Below are 27,971 nucleotides of genomic sequence, written 5' to 3'. Positions count from 1 at the left end.
TAAAGTTGTTTTATTTCGTTTCGTTGTTCAGCTAACTGGCTTGTGTAGTGGCCGCCGTCGTTATACGAAATAATAATAATAATAAGATTAGACAAATGACAATTTTACATCAGTCAAACTTGAAAGTGTGCACAAAATACTCAACGCTGAATCGTATATAATTATTTTCGTATCGTAACAATTTTAGTTTCGTTTGTATTTTGGTTAAACTTTTATTTTTTGACATAGTATGTCTGGCGAGGATGAACAAGAGGTTATTCCCGACACCCTTGAGGAAGCCGGCGCTTTGGAAGCGGATGTTGGCGCTACGTTGTTAGTATTTATTCTTACATAGAACACCTCACCTTAGTGCCTAGTTCTAACCTGCACCTGCGTAATAGCTATAGCCTTTTTATTGGGATTACGTTCAGAGCATTTACGTAATCAAACAAGGAACTTTTTATTTGGGGCAGACTCTGTCAATATGTCGCAGTCGTTTTTGTTAAAATAATGCGTTACATTTCTAAATAGTTTTTAATTCAACACCATTTTACATCTTAGGGTCGTATTCCAGAACTCTACTCAATACTCAAGTCAGGATTTGAGCAGACTTGAGTATGATTTCAAGCACTGGAAATACGACCCTAATGGCAAGGACTTGAGTATGATTTTCAGTTCTCACTGCAATACTCAAGTACTGACTTGAGTATTGAGTAGAGTTCTGGAATACGACCCTTTTTTGCCCCGATTGCACTGGAAACACAAGCACTGGAAATACGACCCTAATGGCAGGGACTTGAGTATGATTTCGAGCGCTTGAAACCGTACTCAAATCCTGACTTGAGCATTGAGTAGAGTTCTAGAATCAGACACTATCCCCAAAGACAAAAAACAAAAAACAAACGTGAAACAAACTAGAACATAAAGTAAACCTCACTTTCTTTAAAAACTTCGGAACATAGCTTTTGAGAAACAATCATATTTCCATTCCTCCTTGATTCAGTATCTCATAATTGGAAAAACGCATTAACAGAAAGTACCTTAATATAACTTTTACGTTAACCTATTGAACATTAATACATAACAATTCTCTAAACTTCAAACATTTTATTTACACAGAGCTTTAGTCAGTATGTTAGCAACCTGATCTTCCGAAGAAATCTTTTGTACACTGATGAGACCTTTCTTCTCATAATCATACACAAAATGATAGCTAATGTCAATGTGCTTAGAGGTCTTGGAAAATTTACCATTTTTAGCCAAGCCTAATTGCACTAAGATTATCTTCGTATATTTTCACACTATTCTCTATTTTCATATCTAGATCATTTAAAACTCATTCATAACTGTTTTGAAATCTCCTTAGTTTACTGAGTAAACTATATGTGGTCGTGTTCCAATTGCCACATACAAAAGCGCTCCAATTAAATTTATATATTGACATTTTTCATTTATTTCTTGTTCCAATGTTCGTGCTGGCTCCAATTTTAAATTTATTTCCATAGGTGTATTAATTGGTTTTGAATCAGTAATTTTGCACTTCTCAGCTAAACTCTCAATGTATTTATCTTGGCTTAAATACATACACTTTCTTTTCTTTAGGTTTGTAATCAACCTTGATACTTAAATACTGTTTTATACATCCTAAAACCTTCATACGAAGCCGATCGCTTAACAATTTGTTAACTTTCGTAATACTCGTTTTGTCTTCGCCAAAAATTAACAAATCATCTATGTATAAAATTATATAAATTTTCTCACCATTTATACATCTTGTAGACAGTAGTCATACGCAGATCTTTTGAAAGTTATACTGCAAAAAATGTCATGAAAACAGTCATACCAATATCGTGGGCTTTCTCTCAGTCCATAGAGTGCCCTTTTTAATAAACAAACTTTATTTTGTTGAATGTCATAACCGTCTGGTGGATATTATGTAAACTTCTGATTTTACGGCTCCATTTAAGAAAGCAGTTTCCACGCTCAATATACCACCCACGTACACAAGCAGTCAATGATAATAGTTTTAAAGTGGTTATTCCAGCTACTGGTGAATATATTTCTTCATTTTTTTCATATATCTGTTGAAAACCCGTAGCCACAACTCTCGCTTTATATATATCACTTGATTTAATTGTATAAATCCTTTTGACTTTAATAATATTTCTATCTGTTGGCTCATCTACCATCTCCCAAGTTCTATTTCTTTCCAATCTGTTTATCTTTGACTGCATAGCCTTTTGCCATTTAACTGTTTCGGAACTACACTCGCGAGCAACCAAACCGACTCAATGTCTAAGCGCGCATTCAGAGTAGGTTTTATCAAAAAGTTTACAACCGAATTATAAAAACGTTATATGTTTAAAATGCTTGAAACTTCAGCTTTAAAAATGTACCATTAACATCAATATCGATTCAGTAGTTTAAAAAAAATTAAATAAAATAGGCAGTACAGGGAAATTTACTCGCGGTACCCAGTACGAGTTGGGCGACCAACTAACCCTATAAAACCTCCCGCACGCGGCTTATGCCTACAGCCGCTTTCCAGAAGTTGACCTGAACGCATCTCCGTGAATCGCCATCACTATTTTGACAAAACCATGGATACAACACCGGAAGAAGCCGTTCAAGTTGTTGCTCTTTTGCAACAGGGACTTAGTCAGCGATCTGTCGCTGCTCCACTGCACCTAAGCCAATCTGCTGTATCAAGGGTATACAGAAGATTTCTAGAGACTGGTGTATTCGACCGGAGGCCGAGAACCAGCCGTCACAGGCGCACAACTGAAATCGACGATCGGTTCATAGTCTCTACATCTAAACGAAATCGCCACCTGACTGGTGTCGACGTACAGCAAGAGCTAAGACGTGTTCGAGGAGTGGCTGTAAGCGAGTGGACAGTTCGAAGACGCCTGAGGGAAGGCAACTTTACACCAAAACGTCCTGCAACTGGTCCGAAATTGACGACAAGCCATCGACAAGCGCGCCTGCAATTTGCTAGAGAGCACCTCAATTGGAACCACGAGCAATGGCGGGCTGTCTTATTTACTGACGAGTGCAGAATGTGTCTGCATGGCAGTGATAGAAGAGGTCGGGTGTATAGGCGCCCAGGTGAACGATTTTCGCAGTGCTGTTTCGCTGAAACTGTTGCATATGGCGGCGGCTCTTGTATGATGTGGGCTGGAATTTCTTTAGACGAGAAAACCGAACTCGTTTTCGTGCCTGGGGGGACCGAGGAGGAGGATTGACAGCCGATCGGTATATTACCGATATACTCCTAGAACATGTTGTTCCGTACGCGGGGTTTGTCGGCGATAACTTCTTATTGATGCACGATAATGCCCGGTGTCACACTTCGCGTATAACTAAGCGGTTTCTGGAAGAAGTCCGTATACAGACCATGGACTGGCCAGCGCTTAGTCCAGACATGAATCCCATCAAACATTGATGGGACGAGCTCAAACGAAGGGTCCGAGCCAGAAATCCGGCACCTTCAAATATCAATGAGCTCAAGACGGCGTTGTTAGAGAATGGGACGGAATTCCTCAAGAAGTTGTTAAAAAGTTAATCAGGTCAATGAAAAATCGACTACAAGCTGTTACTAGGGCTAGAGGGGGTAACACCAAATATTAATTAAATAAATTTATTATTATTATTTTACTTTTTTTTTGTTTTAATTTAAATAACAATCTCCATAAATTATTTTTCTAAATTCCTATTTTCCCTAATTGTTAACTCTATTACCATTATTTCAAAAACCACGCAATCGATTTTTATGCTAATGAGACCATCTTAAAGTTAAAGTTTCAGGCTATCAGAAAATAAGACATTTTTATTAATTGACTGGGTACTTTTTGATAAAAACTACTTTATATGCAGGTGTAGGGTCTGAGTCGGTTTGGTTGCTCGCGAGTGTAGTTATCGCCTCTTCATAGTTTTCGGGGACATTTGCATTACACATATTCACATAAACAACATAGACTTTACATTAAAAATTCGATTGGATTGTCATCATCCGCCATTTTTAATTATAATAATTTTCTTTTGTGCAGCAAGAGTAAATGAAAAATATCAATATAGAAATTTAATTGGAGCGCTTTTGTATGTGGCAATTGGAACACGACCAGATGTAGCTTACTCAGTAAACTATTTAAGCAGATTTTAAAAGAGTTATGACGAAACTCTTTATAAATATTCTTTGCGAGTACTGTAATACTTATATCACACAAGAAACCTAAAATTAGTTTATGAAACAACTTTTGATGAAGTAATGAATGCATATGTAGATGCTGACTGGGCAGCTGATACACAGGACAGAAAATCCACGAGCGGAATAGTTATTGAAGTGATTGTGATGTGGAGGTCATAAAAACAAAAGATAGTTTCTAGGGACATTTGCATTACACATATTCAATAACAACGTAGTCTTTATATCTGTCGGGCATCTTTTCGGTTCTTTGGGGTCTTCCATATACAATTATTTCCTGTTCATTTTCGTTTTCATTATTTCTCCCATTGTCTATCTCTCTTATATTAGTAGTCTCCGTCTCTTGAGCTGGTTCAGTAAAATTCTCATCAAATTCTCTTTTATCTTCATCTTCACTGTTGTATTTGATAAATCTAGCTGTTTTGTCCACAAATCGTACGTGCCTGCTTGTAACTATTCTATTTTGTACTAAGATCTTGTATCCTGTATCTGTATAACCAACTAGAATACCTTTTACTGCCTTTGGATTACATTTCGAATTTCGCCTTTGTTCAGGAATTGTCACAAATACTTTACTTCCAATGATTCTCATGTTTGACAAATCTGGTCTTCTTTCAGTAAATATTTCATATGGTGTATTTTTAATCGCTGTATTCGTTAACAATCTATTTCCTATATATACTGCTGTCTCTACACAGTATTCATTTATATTATATTAATTATATTATATCAGTTTTTGCTTCTGATAATAAACATCTAGCTCTGTTCATTACTGATCTATTAAATCTTTCAGCTACTCCGTTTATTTCATGTATATATGGTGGACATGGATTTATGTATATCCCTTTTTCTTTACCCAATGTGTACACATCTTTATTGATGTATTCTCTTCCATTATCGCATCGCAGCTCTTTTATTCTTTTTCCAGTTGCATTTTCAACAAAATTCATGTATTCCAAGAAACATTCCAACACTTCACTTTTGTATTTAATGCAAAAAACTTTAACTGTCATCGATAAAAGTACAAAATAGCGTTCACTATCAATACCTGTGGGATTTAATGGACCATTTAAAAATTCGATTGGATAGTCATCATCCGCCATTTTTAATTTTAGTAATTTTCTTTTGCACAGCAATTTGCTTGCACATATTTTTGCTTGGTAATCATAAATAGTATCAAAACTTTGTATCATTTTAGCAGCTTTATTTTCAGATATTATTATTTCCAATTGGTGTCGCTTACGCTGTTAACAATATACTTTTTCGTTTTTAGCTCCATTTAACCCAATCAATGTCTGAAATATTTTTATGGTTTATTCTCTGTTGTGATGACTTCGTAACAACCTTTTATCTCCAAATATAATTTTAAATATATATCTCCATTTTTCATAATTATTTCCGTCGAATATTTGTACAACAATTCTTCTTTCTCTTTTGAGATTTTATTTTCCAAAATTTCTTATTTTTATTTCTGAAATAGTTTATTGTGTTCAGGTAAATAAAAACATAGTTTTTCTTGAACCACGCTCTGCTACCAAGTTAAAATAATACGTTGCATTTGTAAATAGTTTTTAATTCAAATCAACCAACACAGCATTTTACATCTTGCACACTATCCCCAAAGACAAAAATCAAAAAACAAACTCGAATATAAAGTAATCCTCACTTTCTTTAAAAACTTGGGGACATAGATAGCTTTTTGAGAAACTAAATCATATTTCCAACAGTTTTAAAGAATTTTTAAGGCCTCCTACGCAATTAAAAGACCCACGTGCTGATTTTGGTTTTAATCGGAATCGAACCGATAGGATAGTCTCGAAATCTGATGGGTTTCCGAGCGAGATGAATCTGATTCCTACTTTATCTTATAACTTGTGAGTTAAATCAACTATTGTTCCGATTTGAAATGTCAAACTTTCCGATCGCCTAGTTGTGAACCGCAATTATGCGCCTCGACTCGGAAAAGACGCAGGTTCCGATCGGGAGAGGCAATAAAAATCAAGCTGCTGCACAAACAATTTTGTGCCTTATGTACTGCGTATTACAGAATTTTAATTGGATCCTTTGTGCTTAGGTGTGTGTTTAATTGTTAATTTTTCGTTTAAAGTTGTCGTGTTTTTAACCTCTGTCTCGAATTTGTAGATTCCAACGAAACGAAAACTCAAATCGTCGTAATCTCGAAAATCGATTTAAAACAAAACCGTTTTGCTTTCCGGGAATTATGGTTGTTTATTACAAAGAAACGATTAAGTTAGGGTAGGTTTGTTTTGTAATATTTCTAAAGATATAACAATTGGAATTACGAAAATTCCAGCATACGTTATTTCGGTGAATGTAGGTATTTTCGGATTTCTTCTTTCTTGTTGCTTTTATCCCAAAGTAAGTGGCTAAAGCACTTGTGTTATGAAAAACGAAAACAACAACGGTACCACAAACACCCAGACCCGAGACAATATAAAAAAGTTAGTTTCTACACTGTCCCGGCCGGGGATCGAACCCGGGACCTCAGAGATGGCGATACCATGAAACCGGTGTGCAAGCTACTCGACTACGGAGGCCGTCAAGTACAAGTACAACAATATTTTATTGGATATTACTAACATTTAATTAAGAAATCTTTTGCGCACGCAATGTGTAGGATACGGATAGCTTTTTGATTAGCTTGTTATTTATTTAAAATGCAAGTCCCAACAATACACGTTCCATTAGGTAAGTACTTATTGCTATGACACCCTGTAGGGTATGGCACTAAGTCGCTACTTTTTGTTCACACATTACAAAGTATAATAATCGTGTACGTGTACTCAACAACCGTCTCCTGTCATACCTTGAAGACAATGACCTCCTCAGTGATCGCCAGTATGGGTTCCGACCGATGGGTTTAAAATTAGCATGAGTAACCTGAATGTTACTCAATGGAAGGTTTCCAATATACTAATTTTGAAATATAAGCGACCGCCTGTCCACAGCATTCTACCGACGAGGGCAATCTACCGGGGATCTTCTTGTGTATGCCTGTCACATATAGAGCGAGGGTATAGAAAAGCAAGGCGAAGCACTTGCAGTGCCTTTGGACATTTCTAAAGCCTTTGACAGGGTCTGACACGCAAACATTTTAAGCAAGCTTCCATGTTATGGACTTCCCACTGATCTTTGCAATTGGATCTCGAATTTCTTAAGTGAACGTTCCATTCGAGTGGTCTTAGAAGGCTACTCCTTCCGAACATATGGCGATAGATTCCGGATAGAAGGCCGGAGTTCCTCAGGGTTCCGTACTGTCTGCAACTCTCTTTCTGCTACATATCAATGATATGTTAATTCCAGGTACCTTTGCGTATGCTGATGACAGCCCAGTTGTAGTACCTATGTACTTGACCAATGCAAAGGTCAGAGGAGAGGAAATCCAGTTTTGGCAAGAGTCCATGGTTAGCCGTTTAGTTTGACGCTCAAGGCAGTCTCCGATTGGGGCGATGCGACCAATCTTGTCAAATTTAATGCTACCAATACGCAGGCGTGTCTATTCTCCACTAAACGGAGTCCCTTTGAGCTGACTCCGACTTTTCGTGATATATCCATACCAATAGCCGACCGTCTCCAGCTACCTGGAATGGATATGTCGTCCAATCGTCAAAAAAAAAAATCTTGGCATCCTTTCCAGGGTGAGGCGTTACTTCACACCGGGACAGTTGCTTCAGCTGTATCAAGCACAAGTCCGGTCGTGTATGGAGTACTGTTGCCACCTTTGGGATGACTCTGCTACATATCAACTGGCCACCTTGGATTCAATTGACAAGCGTGTCAAGAGCCTTATAGGTGGCTCGGAATTGGTAGAGGCGAAGCTGCAGAGCCTTGAACACCGCCGTAAAGTTGCCGCCTTATCGGTATTTTACAGGATATATCACGGAGAGTGTGCGATGGAATTACACGATTTAATTCCGCCTTCCCCTTTCCATCACCGGGAGACTAGGCGTAGGCTTGGGTTCCACCCCTATGTTGTGTATATTCCAAAGATTCGCACGAAGCGTTACGCTTCCACATTTATATGGCGAACGGGTATGGAGTGGAATTCTCTGCCTGCAGACTTGTTCTCTGAACGTTATAACTTGGATCTTTTCCAGGCGAGAGTGTTTAGGCATTATCTACATAGGTGTGCATGCTCCATCGTCGACCTTATCGTCATTTTCCATCAGGTGAGATGGAGGTCAAATGCACACTTATATTAGAATAATAAAAAAAATAAAAATAAAATTGAGATTAAAATAACATGTCAGTTATCCATCATCAGTCTTCGTCAAATATATAAAATAACATAACAATATAATTTATTCAAACAACTATGTAAGTTTGTCAATATAAAATTATTTTAAGTCAATAGCACTTGTCAAATTAATAATGCTTTTAATTTTTTAATGAAATTTCTATAATTTGTCTCACTTCTTATGTACTCTGGTAGTTTGTGAATTTTTATTGCATTATAATACGGGCTTTTTGTATAGATGCTTAGTGTACTTTGCCGGGGGTTTAATATATTTATATTTACGATTAATTAAAATATAAATGAAATACTATGTACTATTGTACACAACATCACTTTTAAATGACAACTACGGTAACATAATGAAATTATGGTACACCTGTATTTTAATTTTTTTTTTACTTCTTTTACTTTTTACTTTTTACGCACGCACTCATAGCCCCGCACTATGGAAACTTTACTTGAGACTTTTATGTAACATAGTATCTTAAAGGAACTCCATGAAATTTTAACATTTCTAGGACAATGAATTATAAAGCGTTGTTTCATGTGTTTCAATGAATTTAAAATGGAATTAGCATGAGTAAGATGAACGTTACTCAATGGAAGGTTTCCAATACACTAATTTTGAAATATAAGCGACCGCCTATCCACAGCACTTGCACTGCAACTTAGGGTTTTAAATTGCACAGATTTGAAGGGCTCTGTAATAGCCTATAATTACCAGCACCCTTACCCTTTAGAACCGGTACGCTGTAATGCTCACGTTACTGTTTGGCGGCAAAAATAGGTAAGGCGGCACTACTTCACTGGACGAACTCTTTCACAGGAATCTCTACTGTTACAATTACAAAAACACTATGAGGAATTAACGTATATAAGTCGTACCTACCTAAACAGACTACATCCTTTCTCTCCTAAATAAGCAATACTCGACCTAATCAGAAGACAATGCCATGTGGGCTGCCACCGCCGGCCGGCCACAAAATTTCAACTGCAGCAGGCCACTATCTTCGAATTATAACCAACAAGCTATGTGTCACAAGTCAAGTGCAACAGGCCACCATGTATTTCCGAATTTTACCTAGCATGCTATGTGGGTCGCCGGTGTATCACAATTAGGAATCAAAACTTATTTTCGATTTTTCTAGTCCTGATCAGTCAAAGGTTGCATCAGCAGGCTGTAAATATAAGTTGTGAGTTCGACGAACGCAGCCAATTGTTTGACTCTTCTGCTAACAACTGATCCAGATCGTAATCAAGTATGGATTTCGTTACTCGTGGTGACATCCATCTGTTTTTGATGTAATCACTCCGTAACGCGCGACCTGCTGGTAAAGCTTGAATGTGTTCTGCCGGCAGTCCACATGTCCTGCTACAAAAGTTACTCGAGATCAGGCATGGCGTGAAAAAAAACGCGTGTCCTGCCGGCAGTCCACATGGCCTGCTACAAAAGTTATTAAAGTTCTGCATCCTGATTTTAATTCAATATGGAATCGATCCGATCGGGTAGCCTATCCGAGTCTGGAAATCAGATGGGTCTCTGAGCGAGAAGATGAACCTGATTCCTACTATATCTTTCTAATTTGTGAGTTAAATCAACTATTGTTCCGATTTGAAATGTCAAAAGTTTCCGATCGGCCAGTTGTGATTCGCAATTATGCGCCTCGACACTGAAAAGGCGCAATTTCCGATCAGGAGAGGCAATCAAAATCAAGCTACAGGCGTGGCGTTCTGTGAAAAATAATGGCCTGCTGCTTCAGAAAAATCGTTTATTCTATGGCGCAGAGAGTGTTAATTTGGTCGAGTATTACTTATTCCACAGTAATTGCTTCGTACGAATATCGGACGGCAATCCCGTTCTCTACACCCCCAGAGACGGCTTCGACAAGCAATAATTCACAGGATTTGAATTTTTCAAACTTTTTTTGTACAGCAATAAGAGAGTATAAATTTCAACAATTTTAATTGCAAAGAGAATTGAAATATACAAAGCATCACGTTGAAGTGCATAACTTCAAATTAGTTTCCTCTGTCTATTGTTAACGCAAACTCAACTTGAACTGAGGGGTAATGATGAGATTTCTGGAATTCCTCATCGCTGTACTATGAAAGGAAAAAGTAAACAACAAAGCAATTCCTTTACAGGTATTCCCAAACATTTTTTTTTTCCAGTCAATTGGAATAACTGGCGGATTAGCTATACCATGTTACAGGGTGTTGTTTTACATTCTCTATAAATTCTTCAAGTATATTTTCATCCATCGTGGTTAATTTGAAAAATTAATATGTACACCTTATTAACCCTGACTGCAACCGAGCGTGACTGCAGCGCTTCTACAAATTGTATGAAAAGTAATTGTCGCATATTATGGCTAATTTGAACGCGCCCTTAGCTTTTGTAAAGAGATCCTTATCTATTTCGGCCGCCAAGCAGTAACGTGAGCATAACTGCGTTCCGGTTTTGAAGAGTAAGAGTGCTGGTGCAATCACAGACACATGAGACTTGTCAACTTGTCTTGGGGTGACGGGCGAAGTGGCAGTGTCCCTCAGATTTTCGCGATTTTAAGCTCTGAGTGCCAGTGCAATTGCTATGGAAAGGCGTGTCGCTCAATCATCATGCTTACTTACTTACTTGCTCGTCCCGTCATTAGGTATCATACAAAAATTGACTCTGCTGGGTCAGCGTCCCGAAGTTGGTCTTGGCTTCCGATCTCCTCCCAGTTTTCTGCGTGCAGGGTGTGGAGGTCTTTCCCCACTTCGTCCTTTCATCGGTATTTGGACAGAGCAACCAGTCGTCGACCACTAGGACGTCTCATGTAGGCCCGTTTCACGTGGGCTGGCATCCTTTTGAGGTGTTTGAGCCAACGGAGTCTTGCAGATTTGATTTCACTGATAATATTGGGCTCAGACACGATGGCCTCCAGCACCTGGTTCTTTCGGATCCTCCAGCCCTCTGCGTGGGTCCCAAAATGTACGTTTTTGGAATATTGATATTCATAATGTACTCGTATTACTCACCCTCTTGTCTCCAGCGACCAGAAGTTGGGGAACATCGATCCTCGGCTTCAGATCGACGTTGACCCATTTGCTCACAAGGATCTCCGTGCCGAGATGATGTTTATCCGCGAGGAGTTGCGTTCTGCCAAGTGGCAGACTCTGGCTGTAAGTGTTTATTGTTATGTAGTTTTTTACTTCTTGTTTTACTTCAAAAAAGGAAAAAGGTTGTTAATTCGACTGTATTTTTTCAATTTTGTTGTGCGTACGTTACACGGTTACTCTGACGCTTGTGAACCGATTTCGATAATTCTTAAGAAGGAAAGAGAGTAACTCAATACTAGTCCCATTCAAATTTGAAGAAAGTCCCCTAATTTCATCACCTAATTTGCCACCTTTAGAGGGGATGAAACGGTTTTTTTATTAACTGACTTCCAGTGGCGGATTTGCAGTCTTGGTTGCCCTAGGCCCCAGGCCATGTAGTCAGTACCAGCCGCCCCTTTCTCAGCTCTCATCATATACTAGTAGACGTTTACCGAAATCGATTCAGAAATCGAGTTCTTAGGTTTTCGCGATTGTTACACATAGGAAATGAAACTATGTTTCCGGATTTAAATCGCGTATATTTGTTTTTTCAAACAAACCGACAGGTCCCATGGTCACGGTTGACTGAGGTGGTGGTGGTGGGTCTTCAACCAGTTATCTCTAATATTAATGCAAACCACCCTATTTTTTCACTATAGTAACAATAGTTATTAATTAAATACCTTATTTTTAATTTTACAAAGAAAACATTCCAATTTACGCTACATTAAGTTTTACAAATCATTTTATTGAATGAATTTTTATTAAGTTCAATTAATTATTAATAGAAATTAGAATAAACTAAGACATATTAATTAGTACTGCAGTCTTATGTCTGTTTGGGACTTTTCATCAGAGGAAAAAATAGATCCCAAACTGGTGCTGTGGCAACACCCCCTCTCTGTGGTACACGCACCAAAGAATTGGCCCCTAGTGCCCGGCGGTCCTGCTCTTCCTAGTCACAATAGAAGCTTTGGAAACTGGGCTTGGGGTGCGAAAAATCCCCTGGCCCCCCACAAGGCGGACCGACGATCTGGTAAAGGTCGCGGGAAGCCGATGGATGCGGGCAGCGCAGGACCGATCGTCGTGGAGATCGTTGGGGGAGGCCTATGCCCAGCAGTGGGCTTGGCAGAATGATGATAATGATGAGTTTTACTTTACGGGTTTATCTCTGTTAGTTCGATCTTTGTATTAATAAAAGTTATTTAATAATTTTTAATTAAATATCATATATATAGTCACATTAATATCTCAATATGATTAATTAACAAAATTCGTTGAATGAGTAGAATGATTTCTCAATTAAATAGTCAAATTAGTAAGTATTATATTTCTATTTAATGGTTTAACATTTAACAGAAAACATTAAGGACGTAAATATGTTAAAGCGTTTGTGTAAACCATGATATTAAATATCATTTTTGAAGAACCTTATTCCTGTTCCATTTTCGGGATTTGTTTTAAAAGTATCTCAAAGGATCTTTATCTTGTTGAGTGGAAACATATCTGCTTCACAGCTTTTTATCGCATCGGAGGGTAGTGTTCCATTGTATATATACAGTGTGTTTGTGAATTGTCCATAAAAATGAATAAAATTGATTAATTTTTGCTTTAGTGTTTATCAACTCAATTTCATGTCGGGATCATTTCATTGTATTAGAAGAATATTCGGCACAGCAGAAGTTGGTCAAATTGAAACAAAGAAAGAAATAAAATTGTTTATTGTACAAACACGGATACGCATATAAACAAAAAAAGAACAGGGCAAAAATAAAAAATTAAAAAGAATATTAAAACAATGTACACAAATAAGCAGTAATTTGCCGTCATGCGTGTCGCGGCTGGTACAGGGTCAAGGGGACGTCAAGATTGACACTTAAGACTTAAATCCAACTCTATGCCGCTAACGATAAGAACGGTCCAAAGTACAAAGTGTCAAGCTTGATGTGCTCTTGACTGTACAAACGGGACTTGCTCAGTCAGACAACTGGTTCTTTTTTAAACCGTGTCGTGGCGCTGATTTTCAGCAAGCCTGGGGCTTGAAATTGAATAAAATGTTATACATTCTGTATGAAAAAAACTTTTTATTAAAGACCAAATTCTGAGGTCACGATTCAAAAATCGTACGTTGAATTCGTATTTTTTAAAGTTCAATCAACTTTTTTTAACCGAAGATACCGGTGTAACCTAGCCTTGGCGAAATGAGAATAGAGATGCGAAGAGGAGGAGGTTCGGTCCACAAGATTTATTGTAAGAAATATTAAAAGAGGAAAAGAAAAACTGTAACAAATAAAATGATGCAAAGAAAAGACGCAATTCTTATAAAACACATCACATAAAACTAACACAATACACAATACTCAGCCCAAAAGGGCCGTATATACATTATAATTTATTACTAATCGACGTCAAGAAAATGAAGGTGAACTGTGATTTATGGGCACGTCTTCTCATTTCAAGAATTTTGATAGGAGTGACGACGCATCGAACAAACGTAAAGGTGCTTTTCTACCGGCGAGGCGAGACGAGACGAGACGAGACGAGGATTGACATTTGTATGGCAAAATTTCAATTCTCATTATGGTGGCACTCCACATGGCAATTTGTATTTGCGCATTTGATATATTTGGCATACAATGTAGATAGCATGTGTGACCAAGAATTTGCCTTGTTTGTCTATTCGATAAACACAGCAAACACCAAACTCACGTTACCGCGCGCTGGTTGATTTCTCGACGCACATCAAAGAAGCCAAATAAGCAAATACGCAAGTCATCGAGTATATAACCTATCATAGGAATAAAATGAAAGTGTTAATTTTAGAATGTAATATATAATGTTATTAGTTAAATGTAATACTAATTTTATAATTTGTGTAAATGTTAGTCAAACTAAAATTTGTTCGCAACAATGGAGCTCTCTCGACGTGATTTTTGTATTATGATTTATTATGACTACAAAAAAGGTTTAAATCAGCAAGAATATTTTGAACTTTTAGCCACAACTTTTGTTGATACTGCTTGTTTGCGAGCTACAGTTTTCAATTGGTTTGCTGAATTTGAAAGAGGACGGGGAAGCTTTGAAGATGAGGCGAAGTCAGGTCGGCCGCTAATCGCGGTTACTCAAGAAAACGTTCAAACTGTCGAAAAAGTAATTCGTGAAAACCGACGAACTACATATCTAGAGCTTGAGCGAGAACTGAGCCTTGGATCAGCAGCATTGAAAACTATTATTCACGAGCAACCTCCATAAGCGTTGTTCGAGATGGGTTCCGCACAAACTTGACGATAAGCAGAAAGAACGTCGCGTGGATTGGTGTAAATTTATGATAGATAAATTCGACGCTGGCGAGAAAAAAAACGTTTATGATATACTGACAGGTGACGAAACATGGTTATGTAACTATGATCCTGAAACAAAGCGACAGTCCGCTGTATGGCGCTTTGAAAATGAGCCGACGCCAACGAAATATCGACGTACACGAAGCACACAGAAAGAAATGGTCGCCTCATTTTTCTGCATGACGGGACACATTGCTACTGTAGTGCTACAGGATCAAAGGACAGTTAACTCCGAATGGTGTATAACAATTTGTGCCTCAAAAGTCTTGTCAGCTTGGTGTGACAAGCGGCCGAAGTCAGGAATCCTCCTCTGGCATCAGGACAACGCCGCTCCGCACACTTCTGCTAGAACACTCAACTATTTTCATTCAAAAAATGTATCTATACTGCCTCACCCGCCATATTCCCCTGACCTAGCATCTTGTGATTTTTACCTCTTTCCAAAAATTAAAGAAAAATTAAAAGGCAAGCGGTTTGAAAGCAAAGAAGATGCCTTGGCTGATTATAACTTGGAAATTTTTGAAATGTCTAAAGAAGAGTGGATCATCGATATTTCCCAAGTGGTTTAAAAGAATGGAAAAGTGTATATTAGAAAAGTTCATGGTGAATATTTTGAAAAAATCGATACCTGTAATAAAGAAAAAAATTTACAATTTTTGATAATCTAATTTCTTTTGGCATGACCCTCGTATCACTTTTAAATATCATCTCTCACAATCACAAATTAGAAAGCTGAATTAGTACAAAGCTAATAACTGACCTGTGTGTACGTCGCCGTATATTCCAAAAATATTCTGTATTTATTGTAATAAAGATAATTTCTCTAAAAATGGAGGGCTGTTCCATTCGGTGGTGTGGGAAAAACAGCAAAACATCTAATTACAAAACAAACGGAATCACATTTCATCGGTAATGAAATATTCAATATGTAATTTTTCAATTTTCGTCTTATCATAGCAAAGCTCAAGTTAAACTGGTCGATTTGAAGTGTAACAATTGACGACACCCGTCAATTGTTTCGAATTCGGGCTGGCCAATCAGCGCTAAACAGAGATGCTTGGCGATTACTCCACTGACAAGAGCCTAGCTCATAGATAAGAAGAAGAATCGAAGGGCAGTTGTCACAGTAATGATTTGGCAGAGTAGTTTTCAAATTAAATGACATTTTGTCTCTATTTCTGGTTATATACTCGATGAGTTTAATCAGTATAACGATTTCAAGTGTGATTTGGTTTACCCGTGAGAGATAATAGTCATTTGTTATGTAATACTGCAAAGATGTTGTTTAACGCAACTGCTTGTATAAGCAAATGTGTCTAAGATTATAAAATCCTGAGCGTATCGAGGGTTTCAAGGCACGAGACGTAAAACAACTTTGCTGCTGAGGAAAACTCGCAACTTTTCACCTAAATATAATTGTTATAAACATTTCAATTTCATTCATTCAATTATAAACACTGTTGGGGGTTTTCTTATTGTTGCAGGTTAAGTTAAACGTACTGATTTTATTCGACTGTCCGCCAATGCTCTTTTACTCAGACTTATAATATTTTAATTTAGGTGATATTTTCTCCGTCTATGGTCTGTCATTTTTACGACGAAGTATATATAGTGTTACCACAAATAAATTAGAACTTATAAAATAAAGCTTCCCATAACTACCTCGCTATAATCTCAGTGTAGACTCAACAATAATAAGAATAAAATGTGCCAACAATTTACGAGATAAATAATGTACGACAAATCGTGTAGTTCAACGTGTCATTCTGTTTTATTTCTTCGAAAGAAAAAGTTAGGTGCACCACAGCCAGAAAACAGCCCTTGCAGATTTCTAATGGAGAAATAAAGCCTTTCCGAACTAGTGAGGTAAAAAGATATTTTATTTGGGCTTTCCTGCTTTTGCAAGACTCGTTGACGTTATATTTTAGTATATATGATATTTATGGACCGTGAGACTTCTTCCCGGCCAAGGCCTGCAAAGTAAGTGTGAAAATCTATTACTTAGGGTCGTATGCCAGAACTCTACTCTATGCTCAAGTACTTGAGCAGACTTGAGTATGATTTCAAGCGCTGGAAATACGACCCTAATCGTATTCCAGAACTCTGCAAATCGATATGGTACTTAATCAGGCACGCTCTCACATCGAGCAAGTGTCCTTGACTGGATGTTACATGTCATTTGTCAGCGGAGTACGTTACAAAGCGCCATTAACAAATACTGGTAATGATAATATTTTGACGATAAATTAATATGCGTGAATGTACTGGATAAAAGCTATAGCGCCTGTACCTCTATGCAGGCAGCTTTGATACCGGTTAAAGAGTACCTTTAACAGTCTATACTACCTAAAACGGCTTTGATTGATTCTGCATGAAAGTGTTGAATCAAATGCTTTGGAAAAATGTGTAGTAAAACAGAGGATACACGGTGCGAAAACACGATTCCTAATAATTTTCACGATAGAAAAACAAATACAAACTTACCTTGAAATTTGACAAGAAAACCACTGTATTCAATAGGTACCTTACCAAATTAAACAAATGATTTGTTTTTTACATCAACTGAAGAAAATAGATCATGTATAGTATACGATACACATTTTTCAAATGGCTTTAATGTCGCTTGTAAAAATATAGATTCCCTGCCACTCGACCCAAGCAAAGTGAACCGTATTAGTATGTGAACAAATTCGAGCTGAGGTGGTATTTTAACTAATTATTTTAACTTTTATTTTAACTTTTCTATTAAAATAAAACCAGCCTCAACAGTTTGTGGAATTATAAGTATTTGCTAAGCTTTATTGAAATAGTTATTAATACAAAGATCGAATACTCAGAAAAAAATCCTTCAATCCGGTCGGATTCTTCGCTATACCAACTAAGCCACGGAACGAACCAGCGGACCTCACGAATTTCTCTATGTGCTTGCGTCGTGTCTTTGTACTTGATCTTTCAACGACTTTTTAGTCGTAGCGCCATCTATGACAAATCTATTACAGATTTATCACCCAGTTAGTACCTTTACAGCTACCAGTCCTGGCGAGAGATGTCGCTATTCACTGTGTTAATTAAATTGGTGAAACCCAATGAACTGGATTCATCCCTTAATTTGAATGGGACCACTACTGAGGTACCCCCTTTCCAACAAAAAAAAAAATCGAAATCGGTGTAGTAATCACGTAACATAAAAAAAATACAGTCGAATTGAGCGCTGGTATTTAGTAGCTTTTGATTTTTTTAACGTAATGTGCTGATTTTCTCACGGTATTCTCCTTTACTGTAATTTGTTTGCTAAAAAAAGGTTTACGATGTCTGCTTCTTTATTTACGTTTTATCTAACTGTAAATAAACGAATTAGAAACAGTGGTTTAAACGGCCACAAAAAACGGGAAAGATTGTTTTCGCTCGTCACGATTAGCCGTAGGGCGATGTAAAAGATATACATCTTTTAAGGTCCTCTGTTTTAACCTCCGACGCGAAAGGAGGGTAGTGACAAGTTTAAAACATTTGTATATTTGTCTGCGGTAGCTTCCAAAAACGACTGATATCGAAGTGGTTTCTTTTTTATATTTGAAGGCTGGTTTAATCGGGATGGTTATTAGCTATTACAAATATTAATGGAACATCACGCAAATGTGTGTATGTTATAAATTATATATTATATGTATGTGCATGTACTATGTTGGTATACACATGATGTTAATAAAATGTACTATTGAATCAAGTTTAACAAGTCCGTCCGTGTGTCTGCACAATTTTGCACAATAATACAGACACTTCGCAGTAGGGCAGGTAGAATTGAATGCTTTCATTGTATGTTATCCTTCAACTAAATTAATAGTGTCTGTCGAGCACCAGCTCGAAAGACATCGAAAGCATCAACTTTCGATTACTTTTTAGCTACAACTTAATGTTAAATGTAATGCCGCACGTTAATTGAAATTTTAATATAAAATTAAAACGTCGTAACATGCAATAATAGTTACTGAATTTTCAACTATATGCCAACGGAATAAAGTTTAAATCTTAGAATAATAACGCATAGAATGATAGTTTCATATCAAGCGAACTGTCACAAGTGAGGCAAAAATCAAATTCATGTAGGCTAGTTTTAGTAGTAGGTTAATTTTCGATTTTAGTCAATATTTATATAAAAATACAAGTTGAAACGCGTTAGTTCCTTGTGGAATGTGATGTTAGTATCTATTTTATGTTTGTCTGACGTATTTTTACACTCATTTACCGCACATTTCGTCATTTTTAGCTAAAATTCTTGAGCTGTTCGCGGTGCAAGTTGACCTTGAGCACTGACGGCCCGCCCGCTCGTGCAGGCCCATTGGGAGCGCTTCAATTTGCCTCACTTAGCGTGTGCGGACTAGGTTTCTATGCGTTATTATTCTAAGGTTTAAATTATATTCCAAAACAGTCCAAAAATTTGTTCTTTTTCAATTAGAAACTACAACCAATCAATAAAAAGATTTCATAGTGGTCGATTTCATAATTCATTACAAATCATACATAAAATAATATTCACTACTAGTTCACCGGTTTCTTGAATAACACAAAATACTTAAGTAGGTAGGTATCTACGTTTGCACTTGAATCAGCTCAGAGTGAGGAAAGAACTGCCTTTTATTTCCAAATGACTATTCTACGTAACAGTAAATGATGGTTTTTGTACAAAAATAGGACACTACAGGGTCAGGGAAGGCTTCTGTGTCAAGTAAAGACACGGCTCTCACAAAGTTATTAACGTGATTAAGAAAGGATATTTTCAGAACTATAAATTACAATAAGAAGGACTTTTACTAAGGACAAGGATCACTTAGGACCAGATATGGGCAAGCGCCCGGGTTTTATTAACCCTTTGGCGTTTTGTTAATGTTTGATTCCGGTTAATACCCATTAATGCCCGAAATCAGGGGATAAAACTATTTACAACTAAATATTCGTTGTAAATCGAGTTTTGTTCCAATTTAATAATATTATTCAAAATGTTTATTGCTTTCTGATCTAGACGATTCGCGTTGCCTGTATTCACCAGCGCCCTTAAAGTGCTTTTCCACCGGGCGAGGCGAGACAAGACGAGACGAGGCGGGAATTGAAATCTCGCCGATCTATTTCCACCAAAAATTGCCATCGCGAGCTCTTGGGTTATGGATAGTGAAGACACAGTGCTGTTCAATTCGTCTAGCGATAAACATACTGTAAAAAGACATAATCATGTTGTAATATAAGCGGTTTGTACCCTCTAAGATAAAATAAATAAATAAATACAAATAAGAACTTTTTCGAAAATAACTTTTTTTATATAATATTTTATCACATGCAATGTTTTAAAAGTGGTTACTTAAATATGATACAATCACAATCCTAATCGTGTACATTTTAATGGAATTATAAATATATAATATGCATTGTATGTATGACACCAGGACTATATCTTTTTCATTGACTGTAGTTTGTTTTTTTTTCTCTGAAATAAAAGTATACCTTTTTTAAAATGGTGTCGTGATTACATAATGTTTTCAAAAATATGTAATCACGACACCAACAACAAGGTACAAAAAATGTACCTGGTGCTGAAAACAGCACGTACATTCTGTCAAATGTACAAGCAGGTACATTTTTTGAAATATCTAATATTTACACGTTTACATTTTGATGCACGTCACTGTATCCCATAATCTCGCGATTGACATTAAGGCTGGAACAAATGCCAGATATTAGATTAATTTTTGATAATAGATACTATTAGTATTTCGAGTTAAAAACAAGTAATAGGTACTGTAAGTATTTCGAGTTATAAATAAGTAATAGGTACTATAAGTATTTCGAGTTAAAAACAAGTAATAGGTACCATAAGTATTTCGAGCTAAAAAGAAGTAACGAAAAACTGAGCGGAGGGAATGATGAATAGGTTAGACACGCAGTCTCGTTTCTTTTTACTCGAATCAATATTCATAGTGCCTAATCTATGCGAGACGAGAAAAAACCTTACTTGGTTGATTGGACTTATCGTTACATAGGTAGGTATCCCTCGACATTTCCTCGCAATCACGAGGTGCGATGATATGATGTAGATGCGACGGTCTCAGACGTCTTCTTGGCGGTGTCCCGTTGACCACGGGTCGCCGGTACGTCGACTCAACACGGTTTGGTAGGTCGAGGTCATCATTAAATAGGTAATTTCTTGGGTATCTCGTAGAAAATAATCTTGGTAGATGTGATGGATGGATTCCCAGTATTCCAATATTCGGCTCTCAACCACGAGCTGCCGACACGTGGGTTTCAGTATGGCCGGCACGCTCCTTGCGATAAGTTTCAATTTACCTCGGTCCTCTCGCTGCCTGTGTTCTTCTTGTGATGTTTTGCAGATAAAAAAAAACCACAGGAATTCGACAGCTTTGTTCTCTAATAAAGATCACGTCGGGGTCACCATGTTAAACCGTGGGATGAAAACGCAGGCTGTGGCTTGTATGTTTCGTGTTGAGATGATGGATAAGAGAGTGAGCAAGGCGCCCTCTGGCGCCCTGGATATACATTATAATCGATTATTCAACTAGCGTCACCTAGCGTGCGGCCACATAACTGGGTGGTTTGTTTAGTTTACTAGGCAACAGACACCGCGATACAGTGCCGCGGCGTAGTGTTAGCAGACGCTCACTAGGTGGCGATGCTAACAGTCTCTGAGGGAACAACAACGTAGGTATAGATTGCAAAAACACTTATGACTCTTCTGTATTCTAATTTCCAACTTATCTTTATTTGACTTTGTGTAAGTACAAGCGAGTGGTCGATAGATGGCATATGAAATTGTTACTACTGCTTAGAGGTCGAAGTCATTCGCGACTGTTCAAGCCTTAATAGCCATCGCGAGCACGCGCGATATCGTACGAGACATCATGAATCGTGTTTCCGTTGCAGAGTTAATAGAGTCTGTGTAGGCAGCAATACGGTTCAATGTTACGTCAACAAATATTTCAAATCTCGTCTCGCCCATCTTCGTCAATCCCGACCATTTCCACCGAAGATGCGCTAGGAGAAAATTGATATTTTGCCATACAAGTTTTAGAAATCGTCTCGCCTCGTTTCTTCTCGCCTCGCCGGTGGAAATACACCCTTACCCTTCAAAACCGGAACTCAGTAAAGCTCACATTACTGCTTGGAGGCAGAAGTAGGTCACGTCGCAGTACTTCCCAGGACAATCTTTCACAAGGAGCTCCACTGCTACTAAACTACTCCTTTTTAAGCCGCATCATTCTGATATATTCTACTAATTATACCTACTTTTCTCCCGCTACTTTTGTGCCACCCCTTAACCTTTTCATGTACCATTTGTTACCCACTTCGAAAGCGTGGGTGCAATGATATAAGTTGGAACTGTTTCCGTTAGTTAGATGTATATATATAGCTATTTGAGTTTGCTTGCGTATTTTCTGACACAGATGTCTTGGCAAAAAGATAGATAGGAAATAGCAAAGTGTTCTAAGTATTGGGTGTAACAAAATAATGCTGTGACGATGCGACCTCCTTCCATCGTCATTCCGCCTTTTCATCACCTTTTCTCTGGTTCCTGGCCACATGTTTTCAAATTTTGAATCGTTATTTGATTCCGTTGCCCGTCATTTTCGCTTTATTTTACTGATCAATCGCTGTAGCGAGCAGTGCTGCTGTAATTTTTAACTGCGTCTAATTTTGATCCGTTTACCTGTTCCCAACCTAAATCATGTGTCAATTATAATACCAATCTAATCAAGTAATATTGTATAACTCGGCCCATTCGGGGTAAATCTGTCTCACGTTTCTGTGTCACGTATTTTGTGGCGTTGTACCTGTTTTTTATATCGTTTTTCATGTTACAGCCTTCCTTTATTCTTTCGATTTTACTTATGAAATAAATTATGTGGACTGGACTAGTCTATTTTGTTGCCGTGTTTCCGGCACATTAGCGGTTAACAATCTCTTCAATGCTTTGACCAGAACAAAAATTCGTCTTCATATCGCATCGATAGCATACACTATAATGCTTGCCATCGCGATGAAAGGGTTTCCCAATTGGCGTAAGGCACTCGTCGATTATTGCTTAGTGTGTGCTATGCGTACAGGAAAAGAATGGTACTCGTTCGGGGAGGCACCTTTCGTGAACCAGGACATTGATACTGTATAAAGGTTACGAGTCAGTGCAAAATCCGATTATATTAACTGCTTCGGTGGCCGAACGGTTACCATACTGGATTGCCACGCAGATTCCCGGGTTCGATTCTGGGCCGGGAGAAATAATTGTATGGCCTACATTTATTTCTCTCGTGAGTTCGGGTGTAATTTGTGGTGTTCTATGTGTATGTCCATGGCACCCACGACACAGGGTTTTCATAGTGCGATACAGTAGAAGTGGTTAGTTAGCATCTCACGCGTGCCAACAGTTGGCCTTGTTAGGCCTACTTGAGCTCAGTCTGCCATTTTCGCTTTTTAAGGTAGGGTTTTGTAAATTCTTTCGTGCAAATTTTCTAAACTCGTGGAAAAATGCCTTAAAACTATTACGCGTGGTGGTATGTCATATCATCGTTAAGTCTTATTTGAATAAATTTTCAATTTTCTGTTTATCGAATTGATTTTTTGTACTGTAACAAACGAAAGTAAATATTATCCCAGAGCAATATGGTCGAGTTTTATCTTTTGGAGAACTACGTAAATATGTCGAATTTTCCACGCTAGTAGCGAACAGAAGTTTAGCGAAAAGATGCTTCATGAGTGTTTTATTAATTTAAAAAATAATTGATCTAAATAAAGTTCATTATGCAATATGTGCGTTAAAGAAGACTGTTATCGAGAAGATACTACTTTCTATTCGTTCATATGTTTAGTCGTTCGTCGTAGTTCAGCTACTGGTCGCAAGATGGCAGCACATTGAATAAAACTTCAATATAAAATGAAACTTTCAATTATATAGCGCCTCGGTAAAGTTTAAATTATATTAACAGTCCAGAATTTGTCATATCTTTTTAAATTAGAAATTACGACCAATCATTATCAAGATTTTATAGAGTTTATCATTTGTTTGCATCGAGTATATAACCGGAAATAGAGACGAAATGTCATTTAATTTGTTTGAAAACTATTCTGCCATATTATTACTGTGACAACTGCGCTCCGATTGGCTAGCCCGAGTTCGAAACAATTGACGGGTATCGTCAATGGATGTCGTCAACTGTTTCACTTCAAATCGACCAGTTAACTTGAGCTTTGCTATAATGGACGTAAATTGCAAAATTACATTTTTAATATTTAATTACCGATGAAATTTTATTCCGTTTGTTTTGTAATTAGATGTTTTGCTGTTTTTCCCACACCACCGAATAGAACAGCACGGCATTGTTAGAGATATTATCTTTATTACAATAAATACAGAATATTTTTTGGAATATACGGTGACGTACACACAGGTCAGTAGTTGGCCTGTCTATATTTTAGTGCAAACGAGAGTTGATATAAGATATAGTTGATTATAAGAGCTGTATCGCTAATGTGTTACCAGGAATATATGGCCCTTATTTCGTCTCTATTTCTGGTTATATACTCGATGTTTGTTTGTATGCGTTTTGGTGACCCTTGAACAGTAGATAAATATTTTCGCACATGTGAAAAAAAAAATACGTTGGCCGTTTAGACCAGGGGTGGGCAAACTTTTTTCTTAAAGGGCGAGAAAAACAAGAAATGTTACAGGAAGCCAGAATTAAATAAATGCATTTTCTCTTGGAAATATTTGTCAAATCGAGTTCTTAGGTTTTCGCTATTGTTACACATAGAAAAATGAAACTTTCAACCGTGACCATGTGACCTGTAAAGGGCCCGAAACGTTGGTTTGTTTGAAAAAACAAATATACGCGATTTAAATCCGGAAAAAGTTTCATGTCCTATGATTGTCAAAATTTATTTCTGGGGGCCATTAGTATTTTATGTATCAGGGTAACGGGTGCAGTGACAGTGCCTATCAGATCTTTGCGGTTTAAAGCTCTGACGTTTACGCACCAGGCACACGACTTGCTCCTCCAGTCACTTGGTGTTATAAAAAAAAAGTATTGACAGGATGGAAACCTTCATGTGCCGGAGATGGCCCGCGGGCCGTCCTTTGCCCGACACTAGTTTAGCCCAATGCGGACTAACAATAGGATGTTTGATATAGTTGGATGATGGATGTTGCGAGAGGAATTGTCACTAAACATCCACAATAAACGTGGCTCTGTATCGCTAATTCAAACCATTCGACCTCTATATTGCATTTTTTGCTTTTGTTGATTAGATGTGAACTAAGCAAGCGTAAATACCGTAAAAGATTGGTAGCTGTGGTAGAAAGTAATATAGGCCTTTTACTTGTTACGCACATACCAGTATAAGATCTTGCATTGTATGTTTTGTTTGTCCACCCCGTCTTGTTGTGTGGTTAGCCGCTCACGCGATGCGCTCCTCCTACCGCAAAATGGCGGCTATTTGGTTTCGCAAATTAGAAAAGGATTCAGTTTAAATACAAGTTTTTATAAATAAAAATTATTATTCTGCATTGCTAAATAAATACCCTCCGTACTACCAACAAAAACATCTCAAATAAAATGCAGCAATACACCGCAAATCCTGCACTTAAAAAGCACTAATGAATTTTTTTGTGTACTTGGATAAATATGATAATATTCCGTTTCAGTGGTTCTAACGTTTACCATGAAATTACTCCTTAAAGTACTGTTTATAAACATTTATATTCAGGTTAAACTTAAAAAACGCTACTTACGGTGTTTTCAATAAATAAACACCGAAATCACCAGCCCAAACAATAACACACACGATTGTCGTGACGTATTTTTGAAATTGTTTATTTTTTTTAAATGACAGACCCAGGCATTAAAAACTTTATGGTTTGCTAGAGTAGTTACCGATATAGCAATTAATATTAGTTTTTTTACCTGTTATAACTTCGATATCCGATAAATCGGTATAAAATCATCACCGGCACTTCTAGGTGTGGTATGCGTCTACGGCTGCATGTATCGCGTGAGCGGCAACGTTTGATTGTTCGATGCTATAATAAATAATCATGTCCCGGACAAGCATACCAATTACCTGATCTCAAAATGATACCACCACCTTACCAATAGAGCACCTTGTGAAAGAGTTCGTCGATCCAGGGTAGTACTGCCACTTTACCAATTTGCCGCCAAGCAGGTTTTTAAGGGTAAAAGTGCTAGTGAAATTACAGGCTTGTGGGACCCCTCAAGATCTTTATGATTTAAAGCTCTGTATCGTGGAGTTGCAATTGTTATGGACAGGCGTGTCGTTTACTACCAGGCGCTCGACTTGTTCATCCCGTCACTTGATATCATAAAAAAATATACGTTGGGCGTTTAACAATTTTTCCCATTCTAGTTTGTTGGCTCTTAGAAGGATACGGTGGAGTGACGCGATGCAGGTGCCAATGTGACCTACCAATCCGTGATATCGCCGATGACGCTATCGGTGGCATCACGTGATTGGCAACATCTGTGATTGGGCCAGTATAATTCGCATTTTGAACCATTTACGTGTGTTTCAGGTCCGTCGAACAGCATTAAAGAAGTTGTTGTTAAGGGACTTCTTGCAAGAAGATTGTGAGCTAAGGAACATCGGTCTTGCATACGCACACATTGATCCTTAGAGCCATTATTTGTTTGTTGTTTCCGGTACCTTGAATAAAACATTGATGCTATTGTGTATAATTGATTATTATAATGATATGTAATTATTATTGATTATTTATGTATTCGTGTGTGCATACAATATAAATAATTTGATTATTATTCTGTATGTCCCTGAAACAGCATTGCATTTTATAGGCTCTTATAATATAATTACAAAATTTGAGGTATACATATAGATAACACGTTGGTCTGGCAAACGGGCAAAATACGCAAATCACATTTACTTATAATCTCAGTACAAAGTACTAAAAAAACTGACTTCAAAAGTCATTCACCCGACAGGTTGCCACCGTTAGAGTCATAGTCATTTATTGTTAATAAAAAAGTTACAATTCACAAAAATTTTACAATAACGAATAATTAAATTGATTTAAATACAAGAAATAATTAATACTAATAATAAAAATAAAGTATACAAAAACAACAATAAAAAATAAAAATACAAATAATAAACCCTTAGTTCGCCACGTACGGGACTTGACACAGGAGATAATAAAAATTGGTTCTTACTACTCAAAGTATATTGAGAGAGAAAAACACCTCGAATTGGAGAATAGCAAAATCAACCATTAAAATAATTGCTTCTTATCATTGACTTACAAATAAATGGACGACGGGTCTAATACAAAAACCACAAAAAAAATGTCCCAAGTCAACCTATTCGAAATTTAAATTGTAATGTCATCGCAGTATCGCGCTGTCAGTAGAACAAATGAAGACTAAAGCGGAGTGTCGCGCTCTGTATACGATTTTAGCGCCTTACAAGTGCGGACACTTTTTAGCGCGGACCCGACGTCCATATAATTGTAAGTCAATGCTTCTTATAATAAAATTTAGGCGCTGTTTATAAAAATGAATCTTCATGCGCGAACAGCCACCCTTAGAGGTGGATGATTTTCTTCAAAATTAAATGGGACCACTATGGAGGTACCCTCTTACAAAAAAAAAGAATTCTGAAAATCGGTCCACAAATACCGGAGTTACCGCGTAACGTACATAAAAAAACATACAGTCGAATTGAGAACCTCCTCCTTTTTTTGAAGTCGGTTAAAAATAACGTGGTGCTATGAGTGTGCGCGTTGAAAAATAATTATAGGTACCTACATAAGTTTTTCACGTTCTAATAGCATCCTAAAAATGTTTGCTGCTAAGCTCTAAGCAAAAAAAATCATGGTGTAATAAATATTGAAAATATGTATTCTTTTTTTATTCCTAAGTAAAGTTTAAATTATTAATTTTGGTCACAACATGAGTACTTAGCCAAGTATGCAGCCAAAAAGAATCTGAACAACTTTTAAATTTTTCTAAAGCACAAATGCGATCGTGTTTAGAGTAACTGCCGCTTTTAAGACGGCTCTGTCGGATGCCAGTTCGCTCCACCG

The 27,971-nt window shown here is 37.3% G+C and overlaps 1 protein-coding gene across 1 annotated transcript; it reads left to right on the top strand.

Annotated features, from left to right (window-relative positions):
• The first annotated feature begins 54 nt into the window (after window positions 1–54).
• On the top strand, window positions 55–26,598 carry LOC113240361. Its single transcript, XM_026477642.1, has 3 exons — window positions 55–312; window positions 11,474–11,603; window positions 26,445–26,598. Exons 1-3 carry the CDS (start codon window positions 230–232, stop codon window positions 26,544–26,546), a joined length of 315 nt encoding a protein of 104 aa, XP_026333427.1. The 5' UTR covers window positions 55–229; the 3' UTR covers window positions 26,547–26,598.
• The last annotated feature ends 1,373 nt before the right edge of the window (window positions 26,599–27,971 follow it).

Source organism: Hyposmocoma kahamanoa, unplaced genomic scaffold (genome assembly GCF_003589595.1).
Source record: "Hyposmocoma kahamanoa isolate Upper Pololo Valley unplaced genomic scaffold, ASM358959v1 134, whole genome shotgun sequence".
NCBI classification, from domain to species: Eukaryota; Metazoa; Arthropoda; class Insecta; order Lepidoptera; family Cosmopterigidae; genus Hyposmocoma; species Hyposmocoma kahamanoa.
Note: the sequence above shows the minus strand (reverse complement) of the source record. Positions and strands in the feature narration are given on the sequence as shown.

Bases quoted from the DNA above. Each gene is read 5' to 3' on its own strand.
- LOC113240361 (XM_026477642.1), top strand. From the start codon at position 230: ATGTCTGGCGAGGATGAACAAGAGGTTATTCCCGACACCCTTGAGGAA. The intron at 313-11,473 runs GTTAGTATTTAT...TCTTGTCTCCAG, and splicing joins GCGGATGTTGGCGCTACGTT to CGACCAGAAGTTGGGGAACA. The intron at 11,604-26,444 runs GTAAGTGTTTAT...CGTGTGTTTCAG, and splicing joins CCAAGTGGCAGACTCTGGCT to GTCCGTCGAACAGCATTAAA.